The sequence below is a fragment of the Chanodichthys erythropterus genome, chromosome 10 (assembly GCF_024489055.1).
Source record: "Chanodichthys erythropterus isolate Z2021 chromosome 10, ASM2448905v1, whole genome shotgun sequence".
Classification (NCBI taxonomy): Eukaryota; Metazoa; Chordata; class Actinopteri; order Cypriniformes; family Xenocyprididae; genus Chanodichthys; species Chanodichthys erythropterus.
Window position 1 is genome coordinate 36221116 of NC_090230.1, and position 15526 is coordinate 36236641.

At 36.6% G+C, this 15526-nt stretch overlaps 1 protein-coding gene across 2 annotated transcripts in view; it reads left to right on the forward strand.

Annotated features, from left to right (window-relative positions):
- The first annotated feature begins 63 nt into the window (after positions 1–63).
- The window catches only part of cabp1b (calcium binding protein 1b), a 33590-nt gene continuing 18127 nt past the window's right edge, over positions 64–15526 (forward strand). For both annotated transcript variants that reach the window (XM_067397566.1, XM_067397567.1), the window contains exon 1: positions 64–2694. In XM_067397566.1, the coding sequence (XP_067253667.1) occupies positions 2149–2694 (546 nt within the window). In that variant the 5' untranslated portion in view covers positions 64–2148. The remainder of the gene's footprint in view (positions 2695–15526) is intronic.

Genomic DNA, 15526 nt, shown 5'->3' on the forward strand with positions numbered 1-15526 from the left:
AATTCAGCAAAGATGCAATAAATGAATCAAAACTGACACTAAAGGCATAATGTTACAAAAGATTTTTATTTCAAATAAATGCAGTTCAAAATAAAAGCAGCACAGCTGTTTTCAACATTGATAATAATAAAAAATGTTTCTTGAGCAGCAAATCAACATATTAGAATGATTTCTGAAGGAGGATTAAGGAATAAATTGCATTTTAAAATATATTAAAATAGAAAAGTTATTTTAAACTAATAATGTTTCACTATTACTGTTTTTCCTGCACATAAATGCAGCTTTGGATAAGAGTCTTCTTTAAAAAACAGTTTTACTGACCACAGTCTTTCAAACAGTAGTGTAACTGTTACAAATACTTGAGGTATTTTCCATCTACAGCACAAATATTGCAAAACAAGGTACTGTACGAGCTCAAAGTTTAATACTTAAGGTTAAAGATTTGTTCAAAGCCTCTTGCAAACACCACTGATTGTCATACCTGAGCCCATTTGATAAGTGTGATAAAGTAGCACATGAAAATAAGTTTGTTTTTCTGTTTACTGGAGTGTGAGATAAAAAAAAAAAAAAAAACACACACATCTTGTTTTTTTCTCTTTTGCTCCCTTGAATGCAAATGGGCCAGATTGAACCCTGGGGCTTTAGTGTCCCCTGCTGCAGAGAGAGAGAGGTGGGAGGGGAGTATCTCTGAGAAACCTAAAATTCATGATATTTGCTAAATAAAAAGTTGAACACAACTCAAGCGAAAGTAAGATAACCCAAAAGTCACAGTATGTATTCCAAGAATTACAGTGAGACCAAGGGTGCCGTGTCAATCAGAAAAGGAAGGAGGAAGTGATGCGGGGCAAGAGATGGTGAGATGAAGCGAAAGATGCCATCTTTCCCTGAAGCGAGTGAGACAGAGACACAGATGTCAGTGAACACAAAGTCCCAGGAGACTGTGTGGGGCAGAAGCGGCACTTTCCAACATCTCACACACTGTTTACACACGCAGTGGAAATAAGTTTTTTACTTCTTTAATTGGGTCCATATATAGTGACATAATGCACATAAGTGCTTGAACACCCTTTGCAGCTGCTCCGAGACTGAAGGAACGCAAGCAACCAGATGGGACTTTACAACAGTCCTGTTTGAACAGGAAACATCTCGTCTACCTCTATTATGTATCTCACACAAAATGTCTTATATCTGAAACAAGTCATTAAATGTGAAAGAAGTTTAAAAGATGACACTGGTCTTATGTAAAGATGAGTACAGCCACCTCAGTTTGACTGTGATGTCCATCAAATCTCATGTCCTTCAGAAACGGCCATTATAAGCAGTTCTGCACCCGGTACATCAGTAACAAAGATTTCAAAGGAGCAGCATGTTTTGACACATGAATACATGACTCAAAGTCAACATCCAGAATATGACTGACGTTTGCAGTTTAAGCTGTGAATAGTCTTTTCCCCCTTTGTGCACAAATAGTTTTATCTATAGCAGTAGAACCTTGCTAAGATGTTTAGGTATTTTGTGTTTTATAATGTAATTTTATGTTTGCTTTTTTAATAATAATATTAATTTTTAAGCAAAAACACCTATTGTGACATTTTCCCATAAAATGCACCTTCCACTGGGGCATGTTGTCACACAAGGTCGATGTTTGTTTGTTTTTTCTTAGACAATAACGATGGAAATTACATTAACATTTTTTTTTTGTAGTCAATGCTTTAATTTTTCACTGATATAAAATTGAATACAAATGTAATTCTCATCATTTATTATCAATATCATGTTTTTTTCCCCCGTCACTGTGTTCAATTCACCTGCGCAGAAGTCGCGTCACACAGTCATTAATATTTTGACTGCCTTTTATTCTTCAATGGCTTCTCGAGGCAGTTTGACGTAACTTTCATCCTATGAGAGAGGGAGAGAGAGGGAGAGAGAGAGAGATTCACTTGCTGAATTTTTGTGGTAGCGCGCGCTCAATGGGGTCACGAGGGACCGAAAAACTCTGCGCGAGCGACCTGTGCGATGCTCTCGTGCTCTATAAAGTCCTTCACTCTGCTTTCACGGGTGAGATTCCAACGACACGTTTGAATATTAAGGCTTTTTGCTGCTATATCTGACTGAACTGTAAAACTTCACGAGTTTGTGAGTGTCAATATGAGCTCCTCGCTTCCAAAAAGCGAATCTACCACATCCCTGATCAAAACGAACCGGAGAGTCCGCGCGGACCCCGCGAGTCAACGCAACGGTCACCGGCACACGGGAGTCGGCGGCGAGGACTCGTGCTGGACCGAAGAGTGCGATGCCACCGCACGCAGACCCCTTTGCCAACCGAAACACGGACGAAAAGCGGAGAAGATCCAGAATCCCCGAGGCCAGGATGGATATCATCAGGAGGATGGAGCGGAACACCGCAAACCGTCACGGCACCACCACACCATTGACCCTCCGGTACAACTCCACGGGAATTCCCGCACCAGCCGGACGCCCTCCCCGTCTCCATCCCTCTCCAAGCGCTCGGAAGAAGCCGCGCTGTTCTTTGAAACGAAGGACAGGTATCGGACGGGCTCGAATCAAAGCCTCACCTCCAGTCCACCTCCAGCGCTTCAGTCCAGCAGCACGCGCGTCCACGGGAGAGCGAGCGCGTACAGCGGCGCGCTTGATGCAGACCTCCATCCCATTGTCAAATCAGTCTTTGGACAGGTAGGGTATAATCACTAATTATAAATAAGTCATGTAGCTGATTCTTGTATCTAAGGTGACTTACAGTAGGCTTAAGTATGACACAGTACATCATGCTCAGTAAAATGGCAACTTAATTAATTTAATTAAACTGAGCAAGCTTCAATCAAAAAGTGAATTCAAAATGAGTAACAAGGTTTTAAATTGTTCTGTGCTTCATCTCATGTGGTCCATAGCCTATACAAATATGAATAAAGTATCCATGGACATTATATTTATATCAATATGGAAAAGTTTATACATCTTTAATCACCTTTTGCATCTGTACTAATTCAAGATACATGGCCCTGCATGTGGTGTGACAAAAAAAAAAAATAATAATATGAGGTTATAAAAGGTGTATAAAAAACTATTTATAATCATTTAAAATAGTTTTAGTATTGCAGAAGGGTAAAAACCAATTAATCAACTGTGAATCAACATCACAGTGAATTGCTAAACATGACAAAATCAACAACAACAGTGTAACTCAAATTGGCAAACTGTCAAACCATAATTATTATTTATGCGTTGGTGCATGCTGGGAAGACAGTGAATAAGACTGAACCATAAAAACCGCTGAATGCTGCATTCAGTCTCTTCATGAGGAATGATTATACCGTTCATTAAAAAAGGTGTAGGTTTTATTCCAAACATGTTTATATTAAGTTAACTCAAATTTGGTTGAAAGAAAATATTATTATTAAAACTGAAATTAAAACTCAACAGGTGGTCAGTGGAGAGTTAAATGGAAATCCACTTAGTTTAAAAGTATGAACCCCTTTTCTGCATTCAAGCTTTAGAGTTTTTGTCTCAGACATTTAGTGCAAAGACAAAACAAAAATGTAATAAATTGTAAGTCACTTAAGATAAAAGAGTCAGCTAAATGACAATCATTACTGAATGTTCTCCCTTATAACCTAATGCTGCTGAATTATGGGTTATGACACTTCATTGTGCATCACAGTGCCTCATAGAAGATGTTTTGAATGTGTAACTGGAGTGCATGCGTCTTTTGGGGATATGATCTCTCTATGATCAGATAATGATGATAAAACTGAATTATGCATGAGGATTTGAAGATTGAAGTGAAACTGAAGTCTCAGAGATGTCAGTTTGAATTCAGAGTTCAGATGGTGGTCAGAGTGGTTTATTTGACCCTGTACTGTCACATCTAAAGCCACAGCAATGTTAAATTACTGATGGATAAATGATACGCATATTAGATAGTGAAACGAGTGGAGCTGTTGTAGAAATTGTAACCGCATGATTGAAAGTGACATACATGGTGTAACCTGAGCATCATTTTTGAATCTCTTGTTACTCTGCTATTAACATGATATTATGTGAGATCGTTTGAGGCTCTACAGGAATGTCCAGTAATGCACTTTATGAGTTTTTCCATATATACTATCATGCAATGCACTGTTTAACCCAAAAGAACCACAAGACAATTAAATGTGAGATTCAAAATATGTGTAAAACCCTTGTGAAAAATCGATACACAAAAGTAACACAGTACATTTGCCCTATTTTTACAGACTTTCTTGCAGTGTGTATTTCAGCGGGACCTGTATCAACTATGATCATCATTCTCGTCCTCACTGTAATTTAATGCCACTTTCTCCTACTGCTCTATATCTCTGAAGGACAATAACTAACCATCCTTCTAATGTGCCACAGAAATAACTCCTCCAAATTCAGGTTAAAGCTTCAATAGGTCACAGACACAGAAAGGCACACATTTGTCTAGCTATCTAAATGAGGACATCCCAGAGACTTAAATTGTTTTTATATGAACTTAAACTATAACTAAATCTAACCCAAGCTCTAATCCTATACCCGAAAAGATAATACAAACAAACAAATGAACAGCTTTCGCACATCTGGGTTGTCACAGGACAAGTGTGAAGGTACAGAGCCCCTAAAGGGACATGGTGATGATAAAAAAAAAATGGGATGAGAGAAAAAACTGTGCTTTTGCAAATTTCTCAGGGGAACAGAAATGTTTTGCGAGAGAATGCAAAGTGTCTGGGGGAACCTGATAGGTTTGCGAGAGAACGCAAAAGTGTTGAAAGATACTTCTCCCTTCATTTCATTTCATTTTTTTCCCCCATCACCATGTCCCCTTAGGGGCTCCATAAGGACAAAATAATAGAAAGAAAAGAAAAAGTTGTAGCTTACAAATTTTGCTTGTTTTAAAGACCTTGTTCAGGCAGAAACATTATTTTTACTTAAATTATGACTCATTTTTACCATTTTTAGCTTTAAGGACATTCCCAAAGTGCGATTTTGTCAGATTTTGTCTGACATTTGGTGCCATTTCTGCCTCAAAAATACAATTCAAACACACTAACAGACCTTATATATTAGTGAGGATGCAATGTTTCTGAAGAGACTCGATTGCTTTATATGATGAACAGATTTAATTTAGGCTTTTATTCAAATATATAGATCTTTATTTGTGTTCCAAAGATGAACGAAAGTCTTACGGGTTTGGAACGACATGAGAAAGAGTAATTAATGACAGAATTTTATTCCCAACTATCCCCATGTATTCACGTCGCCACTGCAGGAGCTTTCCCTAGGAACTTGGGATTTTGGGGTGGTACTCGGTGTGTTTCGACCACAGGGTCTAAATGAAATTCTGGGTAAAAGTTTTCCTCAGAAAGTCCCTGCTCACGAGGTAGTACTTTTTCAAAGTTCAGGAATTTTCAGAGGTGGGATTTGGGCGCTGAACATGCTGATTTTTAAAAGTCTGTTGCGGTGTGTGCAGAGCTGTTTGCTATTCGACTCAACAATGGAGTTTAAAAATACGACCAATGAACCGACCTTGAGGTTCAGGGTTTCCTGCGTCACCGGGCTAATTTACCTAATCTTCACGGTACTTAAGACCACAATGGAAACGCAGACAGCAGCAGGTCTGGGAGAAAAAATTTCCTGGGACAAATTGTTTCAGGTAATTTCGGTGGAAATGCGGCTTACGATAATGATGAAAACATGATGTGGCCCATTTATGAGCATTTCAAACAGTGGGGAGCTCTTCAAATGTCAATTTTTGCCATGTCACAGTATATTTGTGAGCATATTTTGAAAAATTATAGGCCAATCTAAAACAGAAACCCTTCATCAATCTGTGCCTGTACTGGAATAAAACAAAACACTGAAATACATTTTAAATGAAAGTGAAATTGTTAAATTTTTTATGTGAAGAAAAGGGGACTTAACTGTGTCAACTATAATCAGCACAATTTTGAACTTGAATGTGTTTGAAAAATCATTATAAATATAATACAGGTACAACAGAAATCGCATTGTTACCACAAAGCCTATTTTGTGAACCACACATCTGATAACGTCACAAGAAGCCTATTCTGACACCAAGCATCGGTATTTACAGTCAGAAACTCAAGATTCAGTAATGCCAGGATTGAACCATGCTGAGTGGGTCCTAGTTTTGACACTTTTGCTCAGTTTCAGTGCCTCCCAGACATCATTAGTCTTTGGCTTGAAAATGTCACACAGTCATTTTGTCACAACTCTTCAGTGTAAGACCTGTGCAAAAGTTAAAAAGCATGCACGTTTCTTAAGAGAACATTCAGACACACGATTGCGATGCAGTACAATATGTTCGCGCACACATGAGCTCAGCTCGTATCCAGAAAAGCATTGCATCCTAATGTGAACGGAAACGCTACTGTATTTATAGCGCCGCCGTGTCTATTTTTTTCCTCGTAGTGGATTGATATTCCTCAAATGCTGTGTTTCATATTTCCTTATGTAACATCAAGGCCTGCATACAATCCCTACAGAAATCATTCTCCGCCAGCAGGCGCTAAATATAGCAGCTCAAGACCTGATTAGAGAGGAGAGGGGAAAGCTGTCTTTTGTGCTGGAGTGAAAAAATTCAAATCCATTAGCTACCTGACACGTGGGGTTTGAAACCGTGAAAATGAAGAGAGGAATCGAGCGTAGCTCATCACCCTGCCGAGACTGATGTAATGTATATCACAGAATATGGAGTCGCATCTGTTTGCACATTCATTTTAAAATGATCATCAGTGTTTAACTGATTGATAAGTATGATTTTAAATATAAAACCAACCAGTATTTTAAACATGCAAGCATTGTGTTATATATTCGCTCTTAAAAGAAGGCTCCTTGAAGTTTAATTTAGATTCATATCTACATAAAGAATGTATTGGTGTGAGGGCAGGGCAACCTGTCACTCACATGACATCACAGAAATATCAAACCACAACCATTCAAGTAATTCCCAATTGATAAAATCAAGTTCTGTCCAACATTATTTTTTGTTCGAGAAGCCGTTTCACTTATATACATCACAATAAGGAAGGAAAGACTGTCGCAACTTGAGTTTAAGCAAACCATTATTAAGGGACTTCTATAAGAAGGTGAGAACAGATAGCAGATGAGCTTCAACTATGGTAAAGAAGACATCCACTCTTGCATTGCATTTTGGGGGCGGGGAAATAAAGGGAGGGTGTTTTTGTTTGGGTTGAAAATGTGTCAAAAAATGGCATAGTTTACCTTTATATATACCTTGTTATATATATATATAAAACCGAAAGTTTACTTCACCTTTACTGTTGTTGACTTTTAGCTGATCAGATTACATTTTTTAAAATCAATTTAGTCACAGATTTCCTTGATATTACTTAATGAATCATACACTAATATTGCTGGGTTAAAAACAACCCAAGTTGGGTTGAAAATGGCCAAACCCAGGAGTTGGGTTAAATGTCTGCCCAACGTGCTAGGCAGTTTTATTTAACCCAACTATTTATTATTATCATTATTATTATTATTTTATTTACCCAACTATAGCTGGCTTAAAATGAACCCAAAATAGGTTGGAATCAGAATAGGTTAAAAAAAGAATAGGTTAAAAATCAGACACATAATTACTAGAAGCAATAATAATAATTAAAAGGTGAACATTTATTAATAAGCAATTTTATAAATGTTTATAGTTAATTATCATTCATTAAAATGTTAATTTATTAAACATATTAATAAATGTTAATTTCCAACATACTTTAGGTTCATTTTAAGCAAGCAATACAGTAATACAATTGAGTTGAGTTAAATAAAACTACTTAGAATGTTGGGCAAACATTTAACCCAACCACTGGGTTAAAACAACCCAATCAGTGGGTTTGTCCATTTTCAACCCAACTCTGGTTGTTTTTAACATGTTTAGAGTGTAGATTTATATTCTTGAAAATAATATAAATGGGAAAACTTAACCTTAATTTTACCACATGCTTCTGTAAATAGGACCTACAAAAATTTCCATAAAATAATCTAATGAATTGTACTATTATACTCTTGTGGATAAAAGAACATTTGTATAAGAAGGTTTATTGTTGCTGACTGATGTGGCATACATCTGAAATTGCACACAAAAAGCTTTTGTTACTTTACCAAAACATATTATTTTCTACAGGCTCTATAAAATATTATCTTTTTTTTAAGAAAAGATTGCAAATTTGATTTTCAATGTAACAAATGTGATTTTCTTGTAATACCTTATGATCTCATGTGTTAACATTGGTTAATGCATTATTATATATTTTTACAGCATTTATTAACCTGAGCTTCCTTGTCAGATTCTTTTCAGCCGCTGTGTGTCGCAGAAGTCTTGTGCTTCTGCTCATAGTCTTCCTCTTTCTCTCTCTCTCGAGGCAGAAGAGATTAATATCCTAATGCTAGCATCACTTGACCTGACTTGCGTTCACTAACAACGAATTATGCCACTAACCCGCTTTTAGAGACGTGCTGCGTACATCAAAAGCACAGTTTTTTGCATCATTGTTTTCACAGTGAGATTTGAGATCGATGCCCTTGCTCTGCCAGCAGGGGCTGCCCGTCTCAGGCTCTCTGGCTGGAGTCAGAGATACGGCGCTCTTTCATCTGACAAAATGACATTCTGCCACTCTTTGTCAAGTCGCTCGCATCCTTCCTCCCTGCTGGATCCGAACTGGAGATGATGATATGAAGGTGCAAGGAGGAAGAAAAAGGGGAAGCATGAGAGACCATTATGTATTATATAAGAAAGACACAACACTCAGTGTCGGAGGCAGGTGATGCAGAACCACTTTAGCTCTGCCTTTCACTCGCTTAGCTCCATTTGCACTCATTCTTTGGGCTTTTTCCGGAGCATTCAGTCGAAGCCCGCCCTCCCTCTCCATCCCACTTGGGTCACACCGACCTTGCAAGGGTCTGAGATGGGGGGAGATACAGAACAACAGGGAGGGCGGAAGGCAAACGGAGGGATAGTTGAAAGAATCAGGCTTAAACAGACGAGAGAAAAGAGGATATGTGAATAAGCAATACAAGCTGTGTCGTAAATTCCACGTCATTTCTGTCTTCCATACAATCTCAAAAGTCTGTGCTATTTATAGAAGCAAATGTGTGTTTTTTTTATTCGCCCATGGATTGCAGGGGAGGAAATGCAGAATTTCTAAGCCTTTCTCAGTCTGTGTAGTTGAGAGAGAGAAAGAATAGACCTGAAATTTCTTCCTCGGTACATCTCTGAGGAACATGTTATTGCTCAGAGATCTTTCATTGATTTTTTTTATTGATTTTTTTTTTATAAAAAAGTGACCCTCTCAATGTTCAGGTCACATTTAACCTGAAAATTAGGGGAAAAATTAAATCATAAAATTATTTAAAATATTCTGTTTTATAAAATTATTAATTTTTTAAGCTTTATTTATGAGTTTTGGACAATATTAGAAAGAAAGAAAACAAAAGACAAGATCATGTTTTATAAAATTTTATCAGAAAAACATAAAAAAAACATCAATATAAAATAATTAAATATAAAATGTATATATATGTATATAAATGCATATAAATGCCACAAAATTGTAATTGTCCTATAGCCAGTTTGGCAGTAGATTACGTCACTGCAGCTGTGCAAGCATTATGGTGGCAGAAAAACAGCAATAACCAGTGGAACAAAATATGCAAGATCCACGGAATAAGGGGAAAAAAAGTATTTTTGTGCTTTTGGATGTCAGAATCCGATTGCAAAAAAAGATGGTCTTCATTTTTTAGAATACTATCATTGAAGATGCCCTTTAACAGATGTTTATGGTTGTAAGTCATTAAATGGATGGTCTGGACTGATCAAACCTGCAATGATATTAAAGCATGAATTTGATGTAAACAATAGATCAGCATACAGTAATATTCACATATGCATAGGCATAATGTATTATCCCTACAGTTACAGCATGAAATTAATATTTAAACCTATAACATTTTACATACATAACATTTAAACCTATAATATTTTTATCTTGCAATTCTGACTTTTTCTCGCAATTGCAAGTTTATACCTCCCATTTCAGACTTTATAACATGCAGTTCATGTCACAATTCTGAGGGGGAAAAAAGTCAGAAATGGGGGATATAAATGTACAATTCTGAGAACAAAATGCAAAATATCACACAATTCTAATTTTTGTTCTCAGAGTTGTGAAAAAGTAAAAATAGTATTGCGAGAAAGTCATATAGTCATAATTGTGAGGTATAAAGTACCTTTTTATTCTTTTATTCCGTGGCTTCCATAGACTGTTACTGCAGAACTGTTACTTTCTGCCACCAGATAGGCTCCACCCACAGACCACATCATCACAGTTTGCAAACACCCAAATGGTCAATATAGATACAGCTTGATTTTTTTCATTTCGATTTTGATGTTCTTGACGCATTTTGTGATATTTACCCTAAAATAGACAAGATATGCAATTGTCAAAATATATGTAGGTTTGACATCACATGTCATTGATTCTCAAGTATTGTCATTTGACAGCAAACCTAATTTGCGAAACACTTGGAACATAAAACAAAAAGTCATTTTGTGATGCTTTTGTCATACTCTTTATGATGTCATTGTAGGGAAAAGTGCAGAGACATTTTGCTAAACTTCTTTTTATGCAAAGTAATGCCTTACATTACTTTTGTGTTACTTTTCTCATCTGGGCTCTTTGTTTGTTTTATAACAACAAAAAAGTTCTATTTTTGGCAATTGTAAAGGCCTTTTTACACCAAATGAATAAGCCTCAGGCTGAAGGAAATGCATATTCACGCCTGTACAGTAGAGGGCGCAGCTCAAACAAACAAGCCTTTCAGCTGCTGCCATTCTGGAATACAGAAGAATAGGATGCAGGAGAAGAAGTAAATGAGTAAATGTATGCTCACATTTAGCCTAGAACTAGTCTAGAATAACCATCACGTTTACACAGCGCACACCATGCCTCTGTACTTACTCCTGATTAAATGGGAATAAATGAATAAATGGGAAATTCAATAATCAGTCATTAAATGGGTAAACAGAGTAGTAACACAGATATTTAGTTGTAAATTTAAAAGTAATGTGTTACTTTACTAGTTACTTAAAAAAGTATTCTGATTACGTAATGCGTTACCCCCAACACTGGGAAAGACGTTACATTGAGCAACATTGAACAGAACCAAAAGTCTCCATTTGCTCTCCATTTAGTCTCATTGCTCACTATGTGAAATTCTTGCAATATTAAAAAGATCCCATTTGGGATTTTACTTTCCTATGGTACGGGAACGTACATTCAGGCACTTTTATAAAACATTTACTAAGAACATCTATTTGTTTTAGCACAAGTCCTCATAGCAACAAAACATAGCACCACCCGACACGTTGCGGGTTACCCGAGGCCAGCATTTGACACTCGGGTATGGCAGGTGAGTGCGTAGGGTCGAGCGGAGAGAAAAACAGTGAAACCAGAGCTAATGAAGCGTTCGGATGTGGAAAAGAGCAACACTTCCGAAGAGCTGCTACATTTTTGATGCTCTTAAAAGAAGGTGAATTAATATTTCAAGAGAAATGTCTAATTCTGCACGTAAATCCGGCTACCTTTTAAGAAACCAACATAAAATGTGTATTAAAGCTAATAACCAGTATTTCCCAGCAGATCAGTGCTCACATTTCCTTCAGATAATGTAAAAATCTAGTCATTGGTATATTCATGATTTTTAATATTTTTTTTTTTAAGTTTATCTTTTCTTGTAAATATTCTCAAAGTCAGAAATGTTTCTTTGATCTCAAACTGTATGTGTGATTGTGTAAGATGGAGCAGCAAGCTAGAGATGAACAGGAACCTCTCTCCTCATCTTCCTGTCTCTCTGGCAGCCCATCGCCGTGTCCAACAGGATTATCCATGACCTCACATCTTCGTTAAAATGAAGAAGTCTTATTAACATTGCTGTCAGAATGATCCGTTTTGTGCGTGTGCGGCTCAACTGCTCGAGTTCCTGGAGCTCAAATGCAAGAGCGTGACGCCAGCAACACCAAGGTCATGGGGGGTTGTTTCTTTGATGCGTCGTTCAGTAGTTCACTCGTTAAGATTGGTGAGCGCTGATCACCTGCTGATTTTCCCCCGATCACGGTCCGACCTGTTGGCGACCTCGTTAATTTACAAAGCGGGCTTAAAATCCTGTAGTGTAAACTTGGCATAACTGATCTGCCAAATGAAAAAAGGAAAGAGTGAATGTTGCATAGTACATTTAACATTCAGTCATTGAGAAGACACTTTTCTCCGAAGCAACAAATGAGGAAAAACACAAACACAAGTTATCATCAAAAGTTGACAGCATTGCAATATATTCTAAACCATATGTAAAATGTTCCTAACACTGCAAAACAACATTTAAATAACTTTCCAATACAAATATGTAAATTGTCTTAAATCAAGATACGTTTACTTGAGAAGCAGAAGATATTATAAGACACAGTTTATTTTCTTTGAAAAAGCGAGTTTTTACTTAAAACAAGAAAAAATATCTGCCAATGGGGTAAGAAAACTAATATTTTGGTCTTGATTTATTATATTTGTACTGGGAAAACAAGACCAAAATACTAGTCGAGTAATTTTTTTTTTTTTTTTTTTTGCAGTGTATATCAGTGAAATATGTGTATATGAAACACCACACTTGATTCTGAAACAAAATAAAGTGCATCAGCCAATTATCATTCATATAACATTTTTAAATGCTGCTTGTTTCAGAATGTTGAAAAAACATTAAAAAAGTAACAATCCCATAATGTTTACGAAATGGAATTTTCCCTTACGTTTGTATAACCAAGAAAAAAAAAACTGGATGTTTTGAACATTCAGAGAATATTAATTTAAGGATTAGTTCATCCAAAAATGAAAATTCTGTCATTAATTACTCACCCTCATGTCATTCCACACCTGTAAGACTTTCATTTGTCTTTGGAACACAAATGAAGGTCTTTTTGGTGAAATCTGAGAGCTTTCTGTCCCTCCAAAGTCTACACAACTACCATTATGACACTTTAAAAAGTTCATAAAGAATAACCTCTAATAAAGCTCTCAGATTTCATCAAAAAGATCTTCATTTGTGTTCTGAAGCTGAACGAAAGTCTTACGGGTGTGCAACGACATGAGGGTGAGTAATAAATTATATTGTTTTCATTTTTGGGTGAACTAACCCTTTAAACGTTATGGTTGATATTATTTCAAATTTATTCATCACATTGAAATGAGGTTATCATTAACTAAAACTATTAAAAACATTGTTTGTTAATTGAAAGAAAGCTGAAATAAAATAAAATAAAATACAGATATTAGGTGAAAAGTAAGTAAACAAAAATGTAAGTTAAAATTTGTTTAACTATACAAGTCCTTTACTATTGCATCACACACTACTTTTCCAATAAACCTTTGCTTGGAGTGTTGTGATTACATCCACCTGTGCATCATTATCTTTTTAAACATCTCTATATAAGCTGTGTGTCTTTCAGTCTGTTTTGTCAGTTGTTCTCTTTGTGAGGATATAATGTGTGTTTTTCTGGATTTCTTGTTCATGTTTGAATTATTTCTTTCTTTTTTTTTAATTATTAACCTTTAAGGTTTTTATTCAATCACAACATTTTCTAAAATTTAGAAGGCTGAACTCTTTCTGAAAAGGCAGAGTTGATTATATCAGTCAGATTGCCACACTGTGTTGCGTGATTGATGTTACAGAAATATTGCACACATGACGTACAGTAACACCAGCTAAACAGGTTGTGACGATCCCAGAGTACTAAATCATATCTGTTTATTTTAACCTTGACATACTCCTATAAGCTTTGCAGTATTGGAAAGATGACTTAAATCACCTCGTGTGGATGATTTATGCATACATGCACGCACAGTTATGCGATCACGACAGTTCAAGAGCCAGTCTGAGCATGTATGGGTATGTGCAAGTGTGTGTGCACGTGCGCTACTTTGTTTCTGCGCTGCTGGTGCGTGTTCTCTTGCTGAGTTGACGTTATGAGAGTGGACGGCGCCTGGCTCTGATTTCTGATGTGTTCTGAAGTTCACAATGAGCCTCCGGTGAAGATGCTGGCTTCAACTAGATGAATCATCCTCACTAACAGAGAGAGAAAGAGAGCGAGAGATAAGCCATACATTAGTAAACCAAATAATAGATCAGCTGAGAATTAATCAGGAAGGTTAAATGTGCTTACAACAGAGATATTGATTGATCCAGTGTGAAATTTATGTCTTCAGCAGTCGATTTTTCATGGCTCAGGAGTTCTTATTGAGCTGATGTTTCTCATAAAGTTCACTAAGAGAAATTAGAGAGTTTTTTTTTTGTGGGGTTCCCCTGGTAAAATTTGCATTCCAGGGGCTAAATATCATGTTATTTGGGGTCCTTCAACTCGCGGACATGAAAAACAACCCATGACAACAGTGTTAAAGTTGCCCAATTCTGCGGGAAAAAAACAGACTTGGCAACACTTATTACAGCCTGCAGAAAGGGGGTAGTAGTGATCACAGCAGCAGTGATTCATCAAATAATGATCACATGATGAAGAGGAGCGATTACAGGATTACACACACATGCTGCATCCCAATTCGCCTACTTAAACTACACCCTAAAAGTATGTACTCTTTCTGTGATCAAAAAGTACTTACTTTTGAGTGTGTAGCAAAAGAGTAGACAAGAGTTGCGTCCCAAATGACGCACTATACACTATGTACTTGTGCACTATGCACTCATCCATGTAGTGCGTGAATTGCATAAGGTTATTTTGTCATTTAACAACGGAGTCCAATCCTCCCTTCCCCTCCGCTACGTGATTAAAGCTGCAACATTTGAGTGCACGAAGTGTCCAGCATTCCACACTTAATTTTTTCCGTTAATTTAGTGCATCATCCGGATATTTAAAGTGTACTTTTTCTTTTTAGAACTTTCAGTGTGAATGCACTACTCGCACTATTTATACTTAAAAACGTCATAGAATAGTGCATAAGTACGCAAATTGGGACGCACCTACAATATAGTATGCCACTTTTCCAGATGCGGCCAAATACAATAAGGCAATCCAAAAACAGCACAATTAATGAAATTAATGACTTTGCTTTGACGCTCTTACATTTATAAATTTCCCTAAAATAAATATATCAATCTATAAAAACTGAATGTGTACATCTTCAATTATTATGCTAAAGGCTATGTAATTTATAATAAACTCAGATACCAGATTAATTGTAATTTTAAGCCAATCATACATGTCAGACCAAAAGACACTGACAGATTTTAAAGACTTTAAAAAAACAAATCAGATGCTTGTGTTGCAATGGTGGGCGTGTTTACGCTGTCATCACTTGATTTGCAGATTTACTTTAGGACCCGTATGCTAAAACAATGCATGCAACGTCCAAATAAGCATCTCTATCGTTTTTGATAAGGTACGCACATTTTGGGCGATACAGATAACTGATAA